General features: G+C 39.1%; 1 protein-coding gene across 5 annotated transcripts in view; it reads right to left on the reverse strand.

Annotated features, from left to right (window-relative positions):
- MCM8 (minichromosome maintenance 8 homologous recombination repair factor) overlaps positions 1 to 21,795 on the reverse strand; it is a 46,573-nt gene that overhangs the window by 12,577 nt on the left and 12,201 nt on the right. For all 5 annotated transcript variants that reach the window (XM_059705596.1, XM_059705593.1, XM_059705595.1 and 2 more), the window contains 8 exons: positions 21,227 to 21,425; positions 15,948 to 16,033; positions 14,023 to 14,174; positions 13,367 to 13,562; positions 9,880 to 9,910; positions 9,098 to 9,238; positions 5,478 to 5,619; positions 267 to 462 (listed from right to left, as the gene is read on the reverse strand). In XM_059705596.1, the coding sequence (XP_059561579.1) occupies positions 267 to 462; positions 5,478 to 5,619; positions 9,098 to 9,238; positions 9,880 to 9,910; positions 13,367 to 13,562; positions 14,023 to 14,174; positions 15,948 to 16,033; positions 21,227 to 21,425 (1,143 nt within the window). The remainder of the gene's footprint in view (positions 1 to 266; positions 463 to 5,477; positions 5,620 to 9,097; positions 9,239 to 9,879; positions 9,911 to 13,366; positions 13,563 to 14,022; positions 14,175 to 15,947; positions 16,034 to 21,226; positions 21,426 to 21,795) is intronic.

Here is a 21,795-nt window from a genome sequence, read left to right on the forward strand (position 1 = left end):
GAGGGAGAGGGAGAAAGAGAAACATCGATGTGAGAACGGAACATCGATCGGCTGCCTCCTGCATGCTGGGGATCGAGCCAGCAACTCTGGCTTGTGCTGACTGGGAATGAAACCAGCAACCTTTTGGTGCATGGGACAAGTGAGCACAATCATTTACTGAAAATCTGTAATGTCTACGAACTATCCAATATACATTTAATTATCTTTTCCATATTGATTTGTAGGGATTCAATATATCTAAGGTATAAATATTTGAAGAGACTTACTTTAAGTTCTCAGAGACTGTTTTGGCTTTATTATAATGCCCTCCAACTGGATTTGCAGCAGCAATAATGGAGGTTCTTGCAGGGAGGCTACAAACCATGCCAGCTTTAGCAAGGCTAATACTCTGCTGTTCCATGGCTTCTAACAAGGCTTGATGTTGATTCCCCATCTTATCAAATTCATCTATTCCACAAATACCTATGATCACAGTAAAATAATACAGGAAAAAGTGTTCTTTGGTCAAGTTGTAAATTGTAATAGAAATTATGCCACAATAAAAAATATCTCCACTGTTTCCAGCAGTTAAAATTATCAAGTGTCATACAATAAAGAATTCCTGATTTTTTTTACAACAAATAAAATGTCTTCTTTAACTTCCAGGATCCCTCTCACAATCCAGGACCGCTGGCTCTTAACTGCTCACCTGCCTGACTGCCTGATCACTGCTAACTGACCCCCTGCCAGCCTGATCACCTTAACCACCTCTGCCCGCTGACCTGATTGCCCCTAACTGCCCCCTCCTGCCGGCCTGGTCACCCCCAACTGCTCCCACCCCCACCGGCCTGGTCGCCCCTTACTGCACCCCTGCCGGCCTGGTTGCCCACAACTGCCCCCGCTGCTGGCCTGGTTGCCCCTCACCACCTCCCTCTGCTGGCCTAGTCGCCCCTCACTGCCCCCCCCCGCTGGCATGGTTGCCCCACATGGCCTGCTGCTCAGTTGTTTGGTTGTCCCTCACTAACCCCCCTGCCGGCCTAGTCACCCCACACAGCCTCCTGCTCAGTCGTTTGGTCGTCCCTCACTAACCCCCCTGCCGGCCTGGTTATCCCACGCAGTCTGTTCGGTTGTTTTGGATGTGATGGCCCCTAGCTCTTTTGGGGGTGGGAGGAGGTTAAAAGAGGAAGGGATATCTGCAAAGTTTTTAAGAAAAAAGTGATTTTTTGGGGGGAATAGTACAGCAGCATAATTTGGAAAGAAATGAATAAAGTCAGAAGTCCTAATGTAGTTCTCGGCAATAAGGAAATCACTTAACCTCTTTAAACAAAATATGAAGACCTACCACTGACTGAAGGCATTTTATGTGCCAGGTATATTATAGCTGATCCATATGTTACTGGAGACCCTCAAACATTACCTTGTAATATTTTTCCTCCCTTCTTGCCCATACCCTGAGCATCCTGTTAGGTGGACATCCAGAGGGTGTTGCTGTGGTTAAACCCCTTACTTACAACTAAGTAAGCATGCCAGCTCAGAGGTCAGTCCATGCCTTTCTGGAACTGAAGGTATTACTGGATATTCTCAGTATTACTAGCACAGTGCCTCAGGAGAGGGGACAGTGCAGAAACAAAGTCAAGCTGCTGCTTTGCCACTTTTCAAAGTTTTAAAGCATGAGTTGGCAAACTTTTTCTGTAAAGGGGCAGATGTAAATATTTTACATTTTATGAGCCTGTTACATATTCTTGGGTTTTTTCGTTGTTCTTTACAATCCTTTAAAAGTAGAACACCCATTTTTAGATATAAACTATACTAAAACAGGGTAAAGGCTAGGTTGACCTGTGGATTAAAGTTCACTGATCCCTGGTTTTGAAGCATTTAACTTTGAAAATTTTATACTTTCTCTTTTCTTTGGCTACAATTATTAAATCTTGTTGCTTTTAAAGAAATGATCTATTTCATTAGATATTGAAAAAGGAAAATATTACAAAACATCCTTCTCCTTTTTTTCCCCTGTAAGTGTTCAGTAAAGATGTTAGTTGTGTTTGTTTTTAGGATCTGAACTCTGCTGACTAATATTCCTTTGTATTTTAACAATGCTACTTTTTTATTTATTTATTTATTTATTTATTTATTTATTTATTTATTTATTTATTTTATTTATTGACTTTTTACAGAGAGGAAGGTAGAAGGATAGAGAGCCAGAAACATTGATGAGAGAGAAACATCAATCAGCTGTCTCCTGCACACCTCCTACTGGGGATGTGCCCGCAACCAAGGTACATGCCCTTGACCGGAATCAAACCCGGGACCCTTGAGTCCACAGGCCAATGCTCTATCCACTGAACCAAACCGGTTAGGGCAACAACAATGCTACTTTTTTTTTTTTTTAAATATATATTTTATTGATTTTTTTACAGAGAGGAAGGGAAAGGGATAGTTAGAAACATAGATGAGAGAGAAACATCGATCAGCTGCCTCTTGCACACCCCCCACTGGAGATGTGCCCGCAACCAAGGTACATGCCCTTGACCGGAATCGAACCTGGGACCTTTCAGTCCGCAGGCCAACGCTCCATCCACTGAGCCAAACCAGTCAGGGCAACAATGCTACTTTTTAATTTACTGATTTTAGAGAGAGAAAGGGAGAAGGGTGAGAGGGAGGCAGGGAGAGGGAGGGAGAGGGGATAGGGGAAAAGGGAGGGAAAGGGAGAGGGAGAGGGAGAGGGAGAGGCGGGGAGAGAGAGAGAGAGAGAGAGAGAGAGAGAGAGAGAGAGAGAGAGAGAGAGAGAGAATGAATATGAATTTGTTGTTTTACCCATCCATGGGATGATTCTTGTATGTGCCCTGACTGGGGATCAAACCTGCAATCTTGGCATATCGAGACAATGCTCAAACCAACTGAACTACCCCCGCCAGGGGCAACAGTGCTACATTTACCATCATAGTGTTTGGCTTCTCTACCTATATTTGAAAGAAGAGGCAGCTCTTACCATTCCACATCTTAAATCACATTGGCTATCTGTATAGCTAAACCCCGTATCACCTTCAACTTCTATGGAAAGTTTGGCAGTTTCACAATGAGTATCCTTTTCTTATTTATTATTTTCTTCGCCTGGTGACTGGTAAAAATACTGTCACTTCTAATGAACAAATATTTATAAATCCCTTCTATATATCTTATTATGTTCTAGGCATGTGAGATATAGCACTAAAATGACAAAATTATTTGCCCATATAAAGCTTACAATCATTGGTGTAGGGAGCCAGATTATAAAAAAGTAAACCCTATAGTATATTAGAAGGTAGTAAGTGCTACAGAAAGAAAAGGTAGAGTAGGGTAAAGAAAATAAGACCTGATGATGGCAGTGGGGATTAGAATTTAAAATATGGTATATAGCAGTGATGGCAAACCTTTTGAGCTGGGCATGTCAGCATTTTGAAAAACCCTAACTTAACTCTGGTGCCGTGTCACATATAGAAATTTTTGGATATCTGCAACCATAGTAAAACAAAGACTTATATTTTTGATATTTATTTTATATATTTAAATGCCATTTAACAAAGAAAAATCAACCAAAAAAATGAGTTCGTGTGTCAGAGGTTCACCATCACTGGTATATAGGGAAGGCCTTGCTGGGATCAGAACATTTGAGCAAATAATTGAGGGAAGAAAGGGAACAAGCCTTGCAGATATATCTGGTGTAAGAATGTTTTATACAAAGAGAGGAGCAAACACAAAGGTCCTGATGCAGGACTGTGATGTGCTTGCTGTACTGGTGGTGACCATGGTATATCAAAAAGGCCATTGTAGCTGGAAAAGAGGAAGTAAGAGGGAAGTAGAAGGTAATGAGGCAGAAGAGGTGGTGAAAGGCCAGAATGTGAATGACCCCAGAACACTATCAATACCTGGGCTTTCACTAAATGAGACAGGGAGTCACTAGATAGTTTTGAACAAAAGAATAAAGTGATCTAAGTTTTAATAGGGTTTCCCTGCCTTATTAAAAATAGGAAGGGCAAAGGTAGTCATAGGCATGCTGAGAGATCACAGTAATCCATGTGAGAGATGATGGTGCCTTAGATCAGGGTAGTAGCGATGGAGAAAAGGCTGGATATTTAATATATAGTTGATCCTTGAACAACACAGGGGTAAGGGGCGCTGGACCCCCGTGCAGTCAGAAATCCGCATATAATTTTTGACTCTCCCCAAATTTAACTACTAATAGCCCACTGTTGACCAGAAGCCTAACTGATAGCATAAATAGTTGATTAACATATTTTGTGTATTATACGTATTATATACAGTGGGACCTTGACTTACGAGTTTAATTCGTTCCGAGACTGAGCTCGTTAAGGAGCTCATTAACTCAAATTACTCTATCAACTCAATGCAAAAAATCGGCAGAGAGACAGCTGGTATCTCAAAAAACTCGTTAGTCAGGACACTCGTAAGTTAAGGCCCCACTGTACTGTATTCTTACAATAAAATGAAAGAAAAGGAAATGTTATTTAAGAAAATCATAAGGAAAATATGTTTATAGTAATGTATGTATTTATTGGGGGGGGGGCATATAAGTGGACCCATGCAGTTCAAACCATGTTATTCAAGGGTCAGCTGTATTTGGAAGATAGAGCCAACAGGATTTGCTGACAGACTGGATGTGGGTATGAGAAAAGTCAAAGATGCTCTTCTGATTTGAGCAATCTAAAGAACGGAATTGTCACTTACTGAAGTGAAGACTGTAAAAAGAATAGATTTGAAGAGGAAGAGCAGAATCTTGGTTTTAGACATGTGTAGATTGAGAGAGTTGTAGAAATATTGCACAGGCAATAGTATGTGCCTGGAGTTCAGGGGAGAAGAAATATAAATGTGGAAATTTTCAGCATTTAGATAAGTAAAGCCATAGACTAAAATAAGGTCACCAGGAAGCTAAGTATAGGCCAAGAAAAAAGGAACAAAAGCTAAGCACTCTGAGGTGCCAACCAGCTAAGAGGTTAGAGAGATGAAGAACAGGTAAAGACCGAGAAGGAAAGGCAAAAGAAGAAAGAAAACCAGAAGAGTGCAGTGTCCTGGAAACCATCAGATAAAGCATTTCCTGGAGGGGGCAGTGATCAGCTGTGCCAAACATGGCTCATGGGTACTGGATTTAGAAATTTGGAGGTCTCTGGCAAACTGGAAGGAATAAATGACTTTAACTGGACTGGAATCTGGGCAGAGCCTGACAAAATTCATAGGAACATGTTTTTCCAACAGGTTAAAGCATCACAAAGAGAAATTTAGGTAACAAAGCTCAACTGAAGATTCGTTCTTACTCTAGCCCTCTAATTGGATTTCTTATAAACTATCAGTCAAATCTTTCTGGCACTCATCCTGAACACCCTGATTGGGTCTGTGCGGTCCAAATGCCTCTTGAACAGAATGTAAAGAAATTGACTAAAAGGAAAAGGCTTAAAAAAACCCCCAAACAAACCCAGAATTATTATCAATCTTTGGTTTCTCACCTTGATCACCAAGTACCAGGGCACCAGCTTCCAAAGTAAAATCTCCTGAGGAACTGTCTTTTGAAAGAGTTACAGTCAAACCAGAGGTGGTCGTGGTATTACCACAAACATACACACCACGTGGAGCAACGCTGCATACTGCCTGAGGAAACAAAAAGTTTATTCTCCTAAGAGCTTTACCATACAATTTTTACCACCATGGTAAGAGGAAGGTATTATTGCATCCCCATGTATTGATGCAGAAATCCATGTCTGCAGAGAAAGTAACTCACACAGCCATGAAGGTGTGAAGTCAGGAGTCAATCAAACCCAAGCAGCCTGATTCTGATGTCTGTGGTCATGTGAATACACATTCCATTTTATGCTTCGTTTTCAAGTTCAAATAGCAAAAACTTGAGTACCAATTTTTAATTCCAAAGTATCCAATGCTTCTTTAAACATCAGGTAATAAAATGGCTCAAGAATGCCTGAGTAAACAATCTATGGCAGTTCAAAACAGTAGTCAAATAGCATTACAGTTAAAAGCATGGACCTTCACTCAGGCAGACCCGTTTTAATCCTGACTCTACCATGTATCGGCTGTGTTGCTCTAAAACTTCTCAGAGCTTCAGCTTCCTTTGGTTTTATCACATACTGTCCTGAGGAATAAATGAGATCATGTATGTTAAGGCACTTAACCTGGTACCTGGCACATAGTAAGTGCCCAATTCAAGGCCGCTTTACATGGCTCTGCACTGTGCAACTCCAGGAGACCGATGTCAGTGTGATCTGGACTTGGCAGGACACGACCCAATGCCTATCATGCCCAGCTTATAAACAGCAGCTATAATTATGTTTATTACTTGTAATTCCTTATTTGTTAGTCTGAATAGGACAGTTCACTAAATGGTTAGAGGAAAAGGGGATTAAAAATACAAAGTAACTGACTCATAACTGTTAGTGTTAGCCTACTTTTTTCCCCCATTTTTTTTATTTCAAGAAAAATGATTTTAAATATAATAATGTTACATGCAATAAACCTTAATATTTCAAGAAAAATGATCTTAAATAATGTTACATGCAATAATCATTAATATCTCAAGAAAAAACAATTTTAAATGATGTTACATGCAATTAACACCAATTATTCAAGAAAAATGATCTCACATATATTACATGCAATAAATATTAATATTTCAAGAATAAAAGGATTTTAAGTATGATAACATTACCAAAACTGTACTGACATAGTATGATCACAAAAGTTGTAGGAAATATTAAAAACCTGCAAATCACAGGATTACTTCTATTATATTCTAGAATATTTTTTCCCCTCTGGCTCTATTTTTGTTCATCAGTTTATGTTGTTCATTATATTCCATAAATGAGTGAGATCATGTGATATTTATATTTCTCTGACTGGCTTATTTTGCTTAGCATGATGCTCTCCAGTTCCATTCATGCTGTTGCAAATGGTAAGAGTTCCTTCTTTTTCTGCAGCGTAGTATTCCATTGTGTAGATGTACCAGTTTTGTAGTCCACTCATCTGCTGATGGGCACTTAAGCTGTTTCCAAATCTTAGCTATGGTGAATTGTGCTATGAACACAGGACTGCATATATCCTTTCTGATTGGTGTTTCTGATTTCTAGGGATATATTCCTAGAAGTGGGATTATTGGGTCAAATGGGAGTTCCATTTTTAATTTTTTGAGGAAATAGCCTAATTTTTAAAAACCCTGGCTTAGTGGAACTAGCAGACTTATATACAATACCCTCCATTATTTACAACACCTAATTTCCACTAATATTACAGCTTTTATTTTTAAATTGAGTCAGGGGTTTTAAAGGCATTATTCTCAGGTCCAAAAAACATAAAAAATGTTCAGTGTCATTTCTTGATATGAAAACATTTTCAGTGCCATTTAATATATTTTGGAACCATAATCTATCTGTCAAGACATAGTTTATCAATAAAAAAGAGAAAAATGACATTTTATATACTGTAAACAAAATGCAGAAATTAAATGATCTGTAGAGATAATTAGACACTGTGGAGGTTAAACCAGGCGTCCACCTATAATATGCTAACTAAAAAATCATACACACACAATGCTACAAAAGACAGAAAAGAAAGTATAACAATTTGGATCCCCATCTCTATCTTTTATATCCAAATTCTGGCTAGGTACTCTGTGCTCTGTGCCAGGCTTGTAGCAAGGATTCAGTATAAAATTAAATATATATATACCCAGTTAGTCAAAACCAAAAAAATATTGAAAAATGGATAAAATGTCAGATTAAAAATTTAAATGACTGGTTTTACACTTAACCACAAGAAATAAAGAATCATCTGATGTGAAGGACAATGGGTTTACAGTGTAATGACAAAGTAAAAGCAGTTCTCAATACTGCCTGCACATCAGAATCATTTATGTACAGATAATGGGACCCTAACCCAGAGACTCAATTCAATTGGCCTGGGAAGGCCACAATATTTTCAAAGAGCTCCAAACATGATTCAGTAGTCATAGGACTACAATTTACCAAAAAGCCAGAGAGCCCCTGGTCTGGTCGCATTTTTCCACATGGGGGGAGGGGTATGGATGGATGACATGAGCATTCTTAGAAAGGACATTATGGCTGGCTTACCAGGTGTCACTCCAAGAAAACCACAAACATTCCACCAAGCAGCACCTTCTAGGGCCATCATAAGTCCTTGAAGGGAGGACAGCTTGACTGACTGACAGAAGCAGAAATTTCTTGAGGACCAACAGACTGACCACAGGAGCTGATTTCCTTTGGATTCAGAAGTAGTTAAAATGTATTCCAAAGAACTCTTACCTTTATCTGATTATTCTTTTTTAAATTTTTTATTTTATTTTAGAGGATGTTTATTAAAGCTGGGAACAGTGAAACAAGGAAAGGCTAGGAAAATGAGCGTAGGCTGGTCTGCTTTGGCTCACTAAGAGTCAGAGAAAAGGGGGCTTTGGGGACAGGTTCAGCAGGTTTGCCTGGGATGAACTTCCACTGCCTATTGCTGACCAATCAGTGAAGACCAAAGTCCCGAAAGAGCATACCTAGAAAACTGATGAATATTCTGTTGAAGTCCTCCCCTAAAACTCACACCTGTGAGAGAGATAAAAGCCTCAAGGCAAAGGACCCAGCATGTGCTCTCCCTCCCAGGAGCAGGCCTGCATCTCCTAAACTCTAAGGTACCCCACCAGCCTTGCAACCAGGGCAGCAATGGCACCTGATTATTCTTAAAGCCCAATATACTGTTTATATAGCTCTGTGAAGAGAGAATGGGTGACCCTTCTCAATAAAAATTAGCAAAGCAATGCTGAATACAAGAAAGGGGTTTGGAAATGGCTTATGTTTTACAATAGTTGACATCTCAACAGACCAGCATGCCTATACAGCCGATGAGACAGAAGACTGGCTCAATTTGAAAAGATGGTCAGATACAAGTTACATATTACTCACACAAACCCCAGTTCACTTATATCACCAGACAAACTATATCCTCTGGAACACAAACACAACATGCTTTGAGCAAATTCATTTGTTAATTATTCATGTGTATACTAAGCAAAAGGTCAAATATTAAGTGATTATTTGTAGCATCCTACATATAATCCTACCTGTAGCATCTGACTCTTTCCCAAGCCTGGATCTCCAACAATAAGGACATGTGGATCTCCCCGAACTGGAATTCTGTTTTTGTCATCTGCGTATTTCTGGCTTCCTCCAAAGAGTGCTAATGCCAATCCTGCTTTAACAAGCTCAAATGTGAAAGAAGGAAAAAAAATAAGAACATCAAGATGACTAGCAAAAGGGGCACTCCTCCTTCTATGCTTACATTTATTTGTTTAGGGGTTTTCTTCTAAAACATGATTGAACTTTTTTTATTAAGAAAAGCAAGTCTAATATGAACTATTATAATGTATATGATGATAAAAGCAACAACTAGAAAGCATATAAAATCAGAGCAGTATCTTAAAAGTTCCTAAGTGAAGACAAGACCTACCTTGCAAGGTCCATGCCACAAAACTAAAAAATACGTGGAGTTAGTTTAAAGGAAGCACATCCTATTAATTCTAATTGGTAAGTAGCTTTTTCCTACAAGGGGCTGTAGTTTTCCCATCATGACATTCATTTATGGAGAATAATGACTCATATTAAAATATGAGCAACTAACTGGCCAGTAGAAATTAGCTATTTTTTTTAATAAAGTCTTTATATTTTACTAGAGGCCAGATGCACAAAATTTGTGCAAGGGGCTTGGCCCTCGCAGCGGCACCACCCACTGGTCGTTCTAGAACGTCATTCCACCAGCTGGTCTAATTAGCATATTAGCTCTTTATTATATAGGGTTTTTGCCAACTTTATATATTTTTTAGCAAAGATGAAGTAAAATACTTACTTCATGGCCAAAAATGACAGGGCAAAGTGAGCTGAAAAACAGAATACAACTCATAAATTCTAACATCCCCTTCATTAATCTATTATAAGATCTACTTTGAAGTTTGCTTAATTTACTACACATTTTATATATATATAAAAAAGATAAAAATAAAAAATGTACATCCCCTCCCAAACAACTCAATACATTTTATTCTGATATTCAATAATTTTCTCAAAATTCTTGATTAATCTATAAAGGGGAAAATGCTTAAATACTGTGCCAGAGTAAGGAAGACAGGGTACTTGTAAAGTATTTTAAAGTAACCAAATATACTCTTGATCATTTTACATTACTAGAGTTTAAAATGCACCATAATCATGGACTTTTCCACTTTAGGATACAAGTTATATTGTATTTTATGTGAACAGACATCTTTAGACTTGTGCAGCCAAGTCACTGAAAGGAGACAAAAAGGTGAACTGCGTACACATTTTTAAGACTAGATAAAATTTCATTTTTTCAGTTCAAGTCAAATGATCATAACAAGTAAAATCATACTGAATATCAAGAAGTATATTTATACTTATCTATTGTACAAACAAGAAACAAACAAAAAATAGACCAGGTGAAAGAGATATACTCAAGAGTAAACTGTGAACCATTATCCCTTTTACTATATGCAAACATGATGTCCGTGTCCTGCCATATCCCTTGGCGCTACTGGTCAGCATGTTCCTGCATAATCACTGCTGGCTTCCTACCACACACCTGCACCTGTCTGTCGAAGGGCTTTCTCTGGCTGCAGACAGGCTGGGCAGGCTAGAGTGCTGGGTTACCTAATATTCCCAGGAGCAGCGCCAAACTCAGAACCTTGCATGGAAAAATACTGAGTTCTGCAGTCTAGTGCCCCAGAAGCCTCAGGAGGAATAAGCCCTGGATGCTAGTAATAATCTGTTCATTGAGGCACAGCACCATATACTGACTGCCATCCTTTCTCTGTCTCACTTCCCATCCCACCAGTATATTTGGGGACCACCTCCCAAATAAACTGCTTCCCAAATAATATCACTGCTTCTAAAGAAACCTAAATTAAACAACCTTCTACTGTCTTTCCATTCTCCTTTCATGGTCCTCCATTTGTTAATCTGGCAAGGGTCAACAAACTTTTTCTTAAAGGGCCAGAAAGTAAATATTTTCAGTTCTACTATCTTGGACACAACTACTTAACTTGTGTGAAACAACCATCAACAATTTGTAAATGAATGGGTGGGGTTGTGTTCTAGTAAAACTTTATATACAAAACGAGTTTTCTCTGCCTGTTTGGCCAACCCTTGCAAGATTAACAAGAACAAAAATTTAGCCTGGCGGTAGTGGCTCAATGGTTTGAGCATCATCCCATGGACCAAGAGGTCCCGGGTTTGATTCCCGGTCAGGGCACACACCCGGATTGCGGGCTTGATCCCTAGTGTGGGGCATGCAGGAGGCAATCAATCAATGAGTCTCTCTCATCACTGATGTTTCTATCTCTCTCTTCCTCCCTGAAATCAATAAAAATATATTTAAAAATTTTTTTAAAATTAAAAAATTTAGTTTTAATGCTAAAATCACAAACTTAGAACTAAAAGGTAAAAAAAAAAAAAAAAAAAGTAAACCATGGTAAGAAAATGCTAGTTTTTTGTTTGTTGGTGTGTTGTTTTTTTAATCCTCACCCGAAGATATTTTTTCCAATGATTTCTAGAGTGTGTGGAAGGAAGAGAGGGAGAGAGAGTTTGGCTGCCTCCTGCACTCACCCCTACTGGGGCTAAGGAACCTACAACCAAGGTATGTGCCCTTGACTAGGAATCGAACACAAGACCCTTCAGTCTGCAGGCTGACACTCTAACCACTGAGTGAAACCAGCCAGGGTGAAAACGCTTGTTTTTCATACTACTTTATCTTTTGTAGTATCTTTACACTGCAGAAGAAGGACCACTACATATGTTCATTTTCTTTTTATTATATTTTTATAGATTTCAGAGAGGAAGGGAGAGGGAGAGAGATAGAAACAACAATGATGAGAGAGAATCATTGATTGGCTGCCTTCTGCATGGCCCCCCACTGGGGATCAAGCCCACAACCCAGGCATGTGCCCTTGACCGGAATCAAACTCAGGACCCTTCAGTCTGCAGGCCTACACTCTATCCACTAAGCCAAACAGGCTAGGGCCACATGCTCATTTTTATTTATAACTGATGAGAGGAACCAAAAAGAGGTGTTCTGATCCTCAACCAGGTAGTTCTTCAGATCCTGTTAGAGACCACTCACACCTTCACTTCTCACCAGATCAAACCCTCAACCCTAGTGCTCCCTCAGGGAAGTTGGGAAGTCTCAGAGAGTTTAAGAACAAAGAACCCCTGAGGAACTCCATACTTTTCTTAGCTAATTAACATATTAAAGGCAGAAAAAGTGTCAAATTCTCCTAGAGCCCAAAGTCTAGATCAATTTTCTAATATAATGCATTTCAAAACCTCAGTTCTTTATATCTCTTAGACATATGTATTATTCTGCCTCATTTCCCCCTATTTCTTCAAAACTATCCAAAAAATTGTCAAAAAAGTCTCAAAATAACAGCATTGTGAGGTAACACAAAATTTCATTTAACCTCCAGAACAACCTTCTGAGACAAGTATTATCTCCGTAAAAATGAAGGAAAAATTAGGTAACATGCCCCAGACCACACCAGAAATAGTTGGCTGAAACAGGATGCCTTCCCTTTGCTTCTTCTCTATTGTGTGGCAAAAACAAGGGAATAATCCAATGTAAGTAACTTCTATGTGAATCTCTTTCTTACTTCAAAAAGAAAAACAAGAAAACCCTACATGCAACTAACTGAAATAACTCTGGAATTCACTGTACAATTCTCTTTGCTGAGTAACTTTTCCTTAGTGCTTACAGTAGAGGTCAGCAAACTTTTCTGTAGGGGACTAGACAGTTAGCATTTGTGAGCCATTTGTTCTCTGTCTCACTCTGAATTCTTCTGAATGAGTGTGGCTGTATTCCAATAAAAATTTATTTATAAGCAGCAAAATCTGAATTTCATATAATTTTGCATGTCATGAGATAGCCCCCTCTTCACTCTTTTTCAGCCATTAAAAAATGTAAAAACTGCTCTGGCCGGTGTGACTCAGTGGTTGGGTGTCATTCCGAGTACCGAAGGTTGCTGGGTTCCATTCTGGGTCAGGGCACATGCCCGGGATTGCGGGCTTGATCCCCAGTAGGTGGTGTGCAGGAGGCAGCTGATAGATGTTTCTCTCTCTCATCAATGTTCCTGCCTCTCTCTAAAAATGAATTTTAAAAATCTTAAAAAAAAAGTAAAAACCATTTTTAGCTCATGAGTCAAACAAAAATGGGCGGTTAGCTGGTGAACTCTATTTTGCAACCATTTTGACTAATTTCTTGTTACTTGCAGCCAATAACAACCCAACATGCACATACATAATAAAACTTCAGGTAGGGTCATACATACTTGACAATGAGTTTGAACAGGTTCTCTTCAGCTTGAATCTCTTGGATGGCATAAAGGTCTTTAAGTGAGAACTCCAGCAATGCTCCCTGTTTACACCCCTCCTCGGAAGCGTTTGGTTTCTGTCCTTTGCTATTGCTAACAGAATTTGCTTCGATGTATAAAAGGAACATACATTTGTCATTCTTATTCCGAGAACCTGTAAATTCAAAGTGTGAAATGTAATAATTGGTATTTTCATTTTCTCTACAAAGATTCAAGTAGAATGTACAGTCAAGGGCGGAAAATAAAAGGAGACATATGTAATACTCTTTGTAATACTTTAAGCAATAAAACAAAAGAAAGAAAAAAAAGAAAGTCACAATGAACTACAAATAAACCTTTCTTTCAGAGGGAATGTTTCACCTATCATATATAACAAAGAGCTAATATGCTAATTAGACCGGACAGGGGAATGACCTCCCTGAATGACAGGGGGATGGGGGGTGGGGCCATGAGGGCCGAGCCCCTTGCATGAATTTTGTGCATCGGGCCTCTAGTGTAAGAAATAAGAACAAGGAACTCTTTAAATTAATGGAGATTCAGAAGTATCTTTAAAAAAGACAAATGTAGACAAATTACTGAGGGACAATCCAAATGAGGGAAGAGTTGTACCACACCTTCTTCTGCATTTGAGACTTTGACAATTCCAGTAATAGTCACTGTGTCTCCTGGAACGCAGCTATCCACAAGGTCATGAACAAGCTCACATTCTATCGTTCGTGGAATCCGACCTGCTTCTCGCTGATCATCAGACATCAGCTCCTGGATTCTAAATAGGTGAGCAATTTTCAGTGAGTACACATATTGGCTTTGGGTTATTTCTTCTACATATTAACTAGTCAGGGTCCACATAGTGCTAAGCTATATAAAGGACCAATTAGTTTAAAACGTTCAGTGATGTATCTAAAATTACTTCAGCAGTTTGCAGTTAAGGATGGGATGGCAGGATGAGCATGTGCATTTGTCTCCCTCCCTCCAAAATGTCCACCCAAAATTACACTTACTAAAAGCGTAAAGAGAAATTTTAGGGTGTGCATTGAAACAAGAGATACTAAATTTTAGAAAACAGTAAATGGGAAACTATTGATGGACAAAACAAAATGATGCCCATAATATACACAGGAAAGTTACAGAAAAGTGGAATGTTTTATGCCCCTAGGTGTGATTTCCTAATATCAGGAGGTCACTGGTCAAATTCATTTAAAATATTGGTGTCAAATGGGTACGGGACTTACTGGGGTGAGCACTTCGTAAGTTATATAAATGTCTGGTCACTATGTTGTACACCTAAAGCTAGTACAATATTGTATGTCAATTATAATTGAAAAAATTTTTTTAAGTGAGAAAAAATCCAATTAAAATATTTAAGCTCATTTTCTTTCTGCTATTTTTACCTGAAAATAAAGAGACTTTGTTCAAATAATTAAATTACCCTGGATCTTCTATGCATATATTCTATTGTGGCCCTTTTAGCACCTCTGAAGCCCTCATTACACCCTTCAGTGGTGAAAGTACTGTAAACGTGGGCTGTACCAGGCTCCCCCACTCACCAGAGACACAATCACACTCAGGAGGAGTCTTAAACATTTCCTCTTTTATAAAATAGAGTATTTGTAAATATCTCAGCACAGAGAACAATTATTACATACGTTGATCTTGGTTTTTACAGAGCAGAAGCGGGTAAAGGTAGAGCGTGGTAGCAATCTACCTCACTTTTCCCCTAGATTCTAGTATTTAAGACCATCTCCTGTTTTAGCCAGGTTTTCCTAGAGAGCATTCTAACTTCAAAACTACCTATTATTTTATATTTAGGATGTAGTTATGGAACTATAGCTAGAAAAATTAAATAAATTGTTAGATTAAACACACACACACACAATTTGACTTGTTTTGAAAAATAGCTTTTTTTAAAAAAAAATCTAAAGTGCCTCATGGATCGTGAGAACATAAAATGAAACATGCCCATTTGTAAGAAATTCTTTATTTTAAGCTTTCAAAACAGTATTATTTTTATCATAACTCATTATGGAAATTACTAGAGCCCCAGTGCACGAAATCATGCGAGACCAAGACCCGCCGCGCCAGCAAGACCCCAGACCTGTGTGCGAGCCCCACCCTGCTGCCACAAGCAGCTCACGGGTGGCGGCGGAGGGATCAAGAGGTGCTCCATGCACCTCCTGATGACCGGTCGTTTGGTCGTTCCGGCCACTGGCCTTTTATAATATAGATATAGTTTTGTTTATGGTCTGCATCCAGTTCAATGAATCACATAAGTGAGAAATACTATGAACTATTTCTCAGTAGCAAAAGGACATAATACTTGCACATCAAATCCTTTCTGGTATCCGATAGAGAAGAGATTTTGAATAAAGACAATTATCATTTCAACACATAAACTCCTAATCAAGCCTTTTATTATACACTTTACCAATGTATACAAATAAGAACCATAGTATAATATAGGAAAATTATAGATTTTCTTTGCAGTTGAAGTATCTTACACCTGCCTTTTATTAAATAGTGAAATAGTGTGATTGCTTACTTGATTGACTGCCAGTCCATTGTCACTGTGAGAGGAGAGCTAGGGAGAGCCGTAAATGACTTCCCTCGACATGTAGGCACAGGACACTGCAACAAGATTCACATTCAGATTTTGATAAAGCACAATCACATTTCAAGTTTCTGCTTTATTTAATATTGTTTTAAAAGTGCTGTCGCCCCTGGCCAGTGGGTCAGTAGGTTGTGGAGCATTGTCCCATACACCAAAAGGTTGCGAGTTCAATTCCGGATCAGTGCACATACCTGGGTTTCAATCAATACATCAATGTCCCTCTCTCACATTGATGTTTCTCTCTTTCCTTTACTCCCTGTCTAAAATCAATAAAAACATATCCTCGGGTGAGGATTAAAAAAAAATTTCTCAGAATGGAAAATGCAGTAAGAGCTGCAATGCTTTCCAATTTCCTTCTGCACTGATTCTGTATCACAAGCTTTTGAGGGACCAGCCACTTTTTCAGCTGGTCCCTCTTGATCACTGCTTTTACTTCTTCTGCTGGGGATATGCAAGGCTCCTCACCCTAAGGTGCCTCTCGCCCTAAGCTCTATTCATTCCTTTGTGCCCAGGCAATCTCCTGATCCTGAATGGCCTCTCGCATATGGTCCCACATACTCAACCTCAATCTTTCCCTTTTCAAAAGCCTTTCCTGGATCTTTAATCACCCAGCTCTCCCATTTAGCCTCCTTTTGTACTGTTTATCATAACATACATACCTGTGTGCTATGATAAATAACAAATCAATAAGTTGTGTTCAAGTTTTCATAAGTCACTTGTTTGCTGAGTGGACTTTAAGGTGCATTTATAAATTCAGAGACTGTGGCAGACTGTATTTTCCAAATATGGTTGTAATAATATCTCCCCATAAGCCTTTATACAACCTTGCCACTCCCCCATCAAGAAATGGAGTCTAATCTGCCCTTTTTGGAATCTGGACAGGCTTGTGACTCACTTTGTAACCAATGGACTATGAGAGAATTGATGCCACCTGACTTCTGAGGTTAGCTCAAAAGAAACAAAGCTATTTCTGCCTATCAGCTGGACTTCTTAAAGCAATCAGCAGCCATATAAACAGCCTATGTGTCCTGAGCTGTCATACTGTGTATGAGAAGCCAAAATCAGCCCACACAGAAAAGCCATATGGAGGAGAGATGACTGGCCAGCCCCCAGCCACTCTACCCCTTGCTATTCCAGCTCCAGCCACCATTTGACTACAGCTACATGAGAGATCTAGAGCCAGAACTACCCAGCCAAGCAGTTCTTCCAAACCCCTGACCCACAGAAGCCAGGAGAAATAATAAAATGATAGTTGTTATTTTGAACCACCAAGGTTTAGGGTGATCTGTTAGGCAGCAACAGTGACTGGAAGAGATTACTTGAAACAACCATCTTTCTAGTCATTTCAGTTAACTGAATTTTAGACACACATGCAGGACCTCTTCACACTCATTTTATGAATTAATCATCTTATGAATTAGTGTTATGACCCACTATGTTAGAGGGCACGAAAATATCCTGACCAAACACAGTTTACCAAAAAAATACCTGATTTAAATAAAGATTTAGCCTGGCTGGTGTGGCTCAGTGGTTGAGCATTGACCCATGAACCAGGAGATTACAGTTAGATTCCCAGTCAGGGCACATGTCCAGGTTGTGGGCTTGATCCCCAGTGTGGGGTGTGCAAGAGGCAGCTGATCAATGATTCTCTGTCAGCACTGATGTTTCTCTCTCTCTCCCTCTCCCTTCCACCCTGACATCATTAAAAATATATTAAATAAGGATTTAATGTCTGGCCTCTGAGCTAAGGCACTGCCTGAAACTTAAGCCCAAACAGTGGATGACACCAATTTATCAACACTGCTGATTATTCAGAACCAATGGCTGAATCTAACACATTTTGTTCTTCCTGTAAGAGAAATAGGCCTTAGGAATTCCAATTTGAGTACATGTATAATAAATATTAAATTTATTAAAGTCCAAGGATGGTAAAGGCAACTCTGGAAAAGAAGAACAAATATGGAAAATCTAACTACCTTACCAAAAGTTTTAATAAGATCAATGTAAAAAAGATCATAAAGAGTTGACACAGGACCAGTGAAATGAAACAGAATCGCATATCTATAGGAACACGGTGTACTACAGAAGCAGCATTATATGTCAGCAGTAATAAATAGTGGGCTTAATTAATCATTGTTGACAACTGACTTTTCACCTAAAAGAATATTAGAACCTTAGCTTTTTGCCATTGACAAAATTAAATTCTGGATAGATGAAAGATCTAAATATGAAAAACAAGGTTTAAATTCCAGAAATAAACAATTTTTATGTTTCAAATTGTGTGCTGATCTGAGTAGCATGATAAAATCTCGCCCCATCCTACTCTGTCCCTCCCAGAACAAGAATCACCCCTTTGTCCAACATATCCATGCTGCATACACTCCCCACCTTTTAGTCACTTAGTACTGGCTGGGTTATCAGATCAACTGCCCCAGTATCACAGTGCTTATATTCAAGTAACCCGTATTTTACTTAATTATGGCTCCAAAGTACAAGAGCAGTGATGCTGGCAATTCCAGAGAAGACGTAAAGTGTTTCCTTTACATGAAAAGTTATGTACATGTAGGAAAAAACATATTACATAGAGGGTTCAGTACTAAATGCCGTTTTAGGCGTCCATGGGGGTTTTGGAATGTATCCCCTGCAGATAAGAGGGGAACTAATGTATAAACAGAAAAATGAATAGAAGATATAAACAGGAAATTCAGTAAATAATAAAAATGAGCCCTGGCCAGTGTGGCTCAGTTGGCTGGGCATCATCACATACACCGAAGGTTGCCAGTACAATTCCTGGTCGGAGCACATGCCTGGGTTGAGGGCTCAATCGCCCGTAGGGGGCATGTAGGAGGCAGCCAATCAATGTTTCTCTCTACCCATACCCCTCTCTCTAAAAATAATTTTTTTTAATCTTAAAGAAAAAAAAGAATACAGATGAATGGCCAATAAAGATGTGAAAAGATACTCAACTATAACAAAAATCATAGCAATTCATATTAAAAATGAAATTCTATTTCACACCCATCAGATTGGCAAACATTAAAAAGCCTAGCAACACCAAGTGTTAATGAAAACATGAGAAAATGCCAAGTGCTTAACATTACCAAGTAGGGGTGTAAGTTGGAAAATAACTTGGCAACATCTAATAAAGTTAAAAATAAGCATATCCTATAACTGAGAAATTTCTTTGTTAAGGAGACATGTACAAGAATGTTCTCTACAGCATGGAGACAACACAAATGTTCACCATAAGAATAGATAATTAGTAGCTATTCATTTAATGGAATAATCCACAACAATAAAAATGAAAGAATTAGATGTGTATCAAGATAGGCAGAACTGCCCTAGTCGGTGTTGCTAAATGGTTAGAGCGTTGGCCTGTGAACCTAAAGGTTACGGGTTTGATTCTGGTTCAAGGACACGTACCCCGGTTGCTGGTTTGCTCCCTGACCCGGTCAGAGCACGTGCAGGAGGCAACCAACTGATGTTTCTCTCTCTCCCCCACTCCTTCCCTCCCTTCTACTCTCTCTGAAAAGCAATGGAAAAAATATCCTCAGGTGAGGATTAACACCCCCACCCCCCCAAAAAAGATAAGTAGATCTCCAAAGCACATGAACCAAGAAGTTACAGAATGTGATATTCAGTATTCCATTTATGTGAATACACAGAAGAAAACAAACCCTACATGTATAGGCAAGTACGAAAATGTAGGCTTGGCCCCGGCTGGGTAGCTCAGTTGGTCTGATATGCCAAGGTTGCAGGTCTGATTGTCAGTCAGGCACATACAAGAATCAACCAATGAGTGCACAAATAAGTGGAACAACAACTTGATATTTTTCTCTCTCTAAAATCAATTTTAAAATAAAGAAAAGGAAATGCAGACTTGAAGACTAATGCCAATTTCACAAAGTGGCTGCCTCTAAGAATGGAACAAAGTGGATGGAACTGGAGAGAGGAACAGAGGGACTTCTACTTTAACTGTAATACTATTCTTGTTTAAAAAAATAGCTAAAACCATAACATATTAATATTTGCCAACTCATAATGGGTATACAGATGTTAGTTACACTATTTTCTTGGTTTTAAAAAGCACTTTTTTATGGTTTTAGAAATCTAGTTTAAAAAAAGTGTTAAGAAAAAGGGAACACTTTCAAACAGCAGAATAAAGAACACTTGATGTGTGTACCTATTGAGTCAAATATAAAAATGTGAATGGAAAGGATACACATTAACTCAGGATAATTATGGTCACTGGGAATAGCCCATGCAAGGGGTAAAATAGACACTAATTTTTATCAATAATGCTTTATATCTTTTTTTTTAAAAATATATTTTATTGATTTTTTACAGAGAGGAAGGGAGAAGGATAGAGAGTCAGAAACATCAATGAGAGAGAAACATCGACCAGCTGCCTCCTGCACACCCCCCACTGGGGATGTGCCCGCAACCAAGGTACATGCCCCTGACCGGAATCGAACCTGGGACCTTTCAGTCCGCAGGCCGACGCTCTATCCACTGAGCCAAACCGGTTTGGCTGCTTTATATCTTTAAAAATATAACTGGAGCTGGCAAAATGTAAATTTTTTTGAAAATATATTTTATTGATTTTTTACAGAGAAGAAGGGAGAGGGATAAAGAGTTAGAAACATCAATGAGAGAGAAACATCGATCAGCTGCCTCCTGCACACCCCCTACTGGGGATGTGCCCGCAACCTAGGTACAGGCCCTTGACTGGAATTGAACCCGGGACCCTTCAGTCCGCAGGCCGACGCTCTATGCACTGAGCCAAACCAGCTGGGGCAATGGTTCTCAACCTGTGGGTCACGACCCCTTTGGGGGTCGAACAACCCTTTCACAGGGGTCACCTAAGACCATCGGAAAACACATATATAATTACATATTGTTTTTGTGATTAATCACTATGCTTTATGTTCAATTTGTAACAATGAAATTGGGGGTCACCACAACATGAGGAACTGTGTTAAAGGGTCACAGCATTAGGAAGGTTGAGAACCACTGGGTTAGGGCAAAATGTAAATTTTAAGCAGTGGACAGAGGAATGTTTACTTCTTTATTTTCTGTTCCCTGTATTTCAATATTTCATTATTTGTAAACTAAAAATACAGTAAGCTCTGTGTTCAGAAACATCGGTAACCGTTTTCTGTAAATCGATTTGCCTTCTTTACTAAGATAAATAAAGAACATGATGTCACCTTTGTGGGGACATTATACTTTCCATCTGGAAGAGAAAGACTTTGAACTTCTCCACATGCAGCACAAAGAAAAGCCATCTTGGTGCAAAGAGGCTTTATGTTACTGACGCGAACCACTGTCCCTCTCAGAGCAACGTATTTTCCATAGTAATTTGCTCGGACATTCTTGAGCTGTGTCAAGGGCTCATAGTTGTATATCCTAAAACCAAAAATAGGAACATATTTATCCATGAATTTACAATGGACAGAAAATTGAGACTGTCGCCCTGGCCGGTTTGGCTCAGTGGATTGAGCACCAGCCTGTGGACTAAAGGGTCCCAGGTTCGATTCCGGCCAAGGGCACATGCCTGGATTGCAGGCGTGATCCCCAGTAGGGGGCATGCAGGAGGCAGCCAATCAACAATTCTCTATCATCATTGATGTTTCTATCGCTCCCGCTCCCTCTCCCTCTCCCTTCCTCTCTGAAATCAATAAAAATATATTTAAAAAAAAGAAAATTGAGGCTGTCTGTAGATCCTTTTAGGAGCAAATATGGAATTCTCAAACCGTATCATCCCTATAAATATCAG

The sequence above is a fragment of the Myotis daubentonii genome, chromosome 8, assembly GCF_963259705.1.
Source record: "Myotis daubentonii chromosome 8, mMyoDau2.1, whole genome shotgun sequence".
NCBI classification, from domain to species: domain Eukaryota; kingdom Metazoa; phylum Chordata; class Mammalia; order Chiroptera; family Vespertilionidae; genus Myotis; species Myotis daubentonii.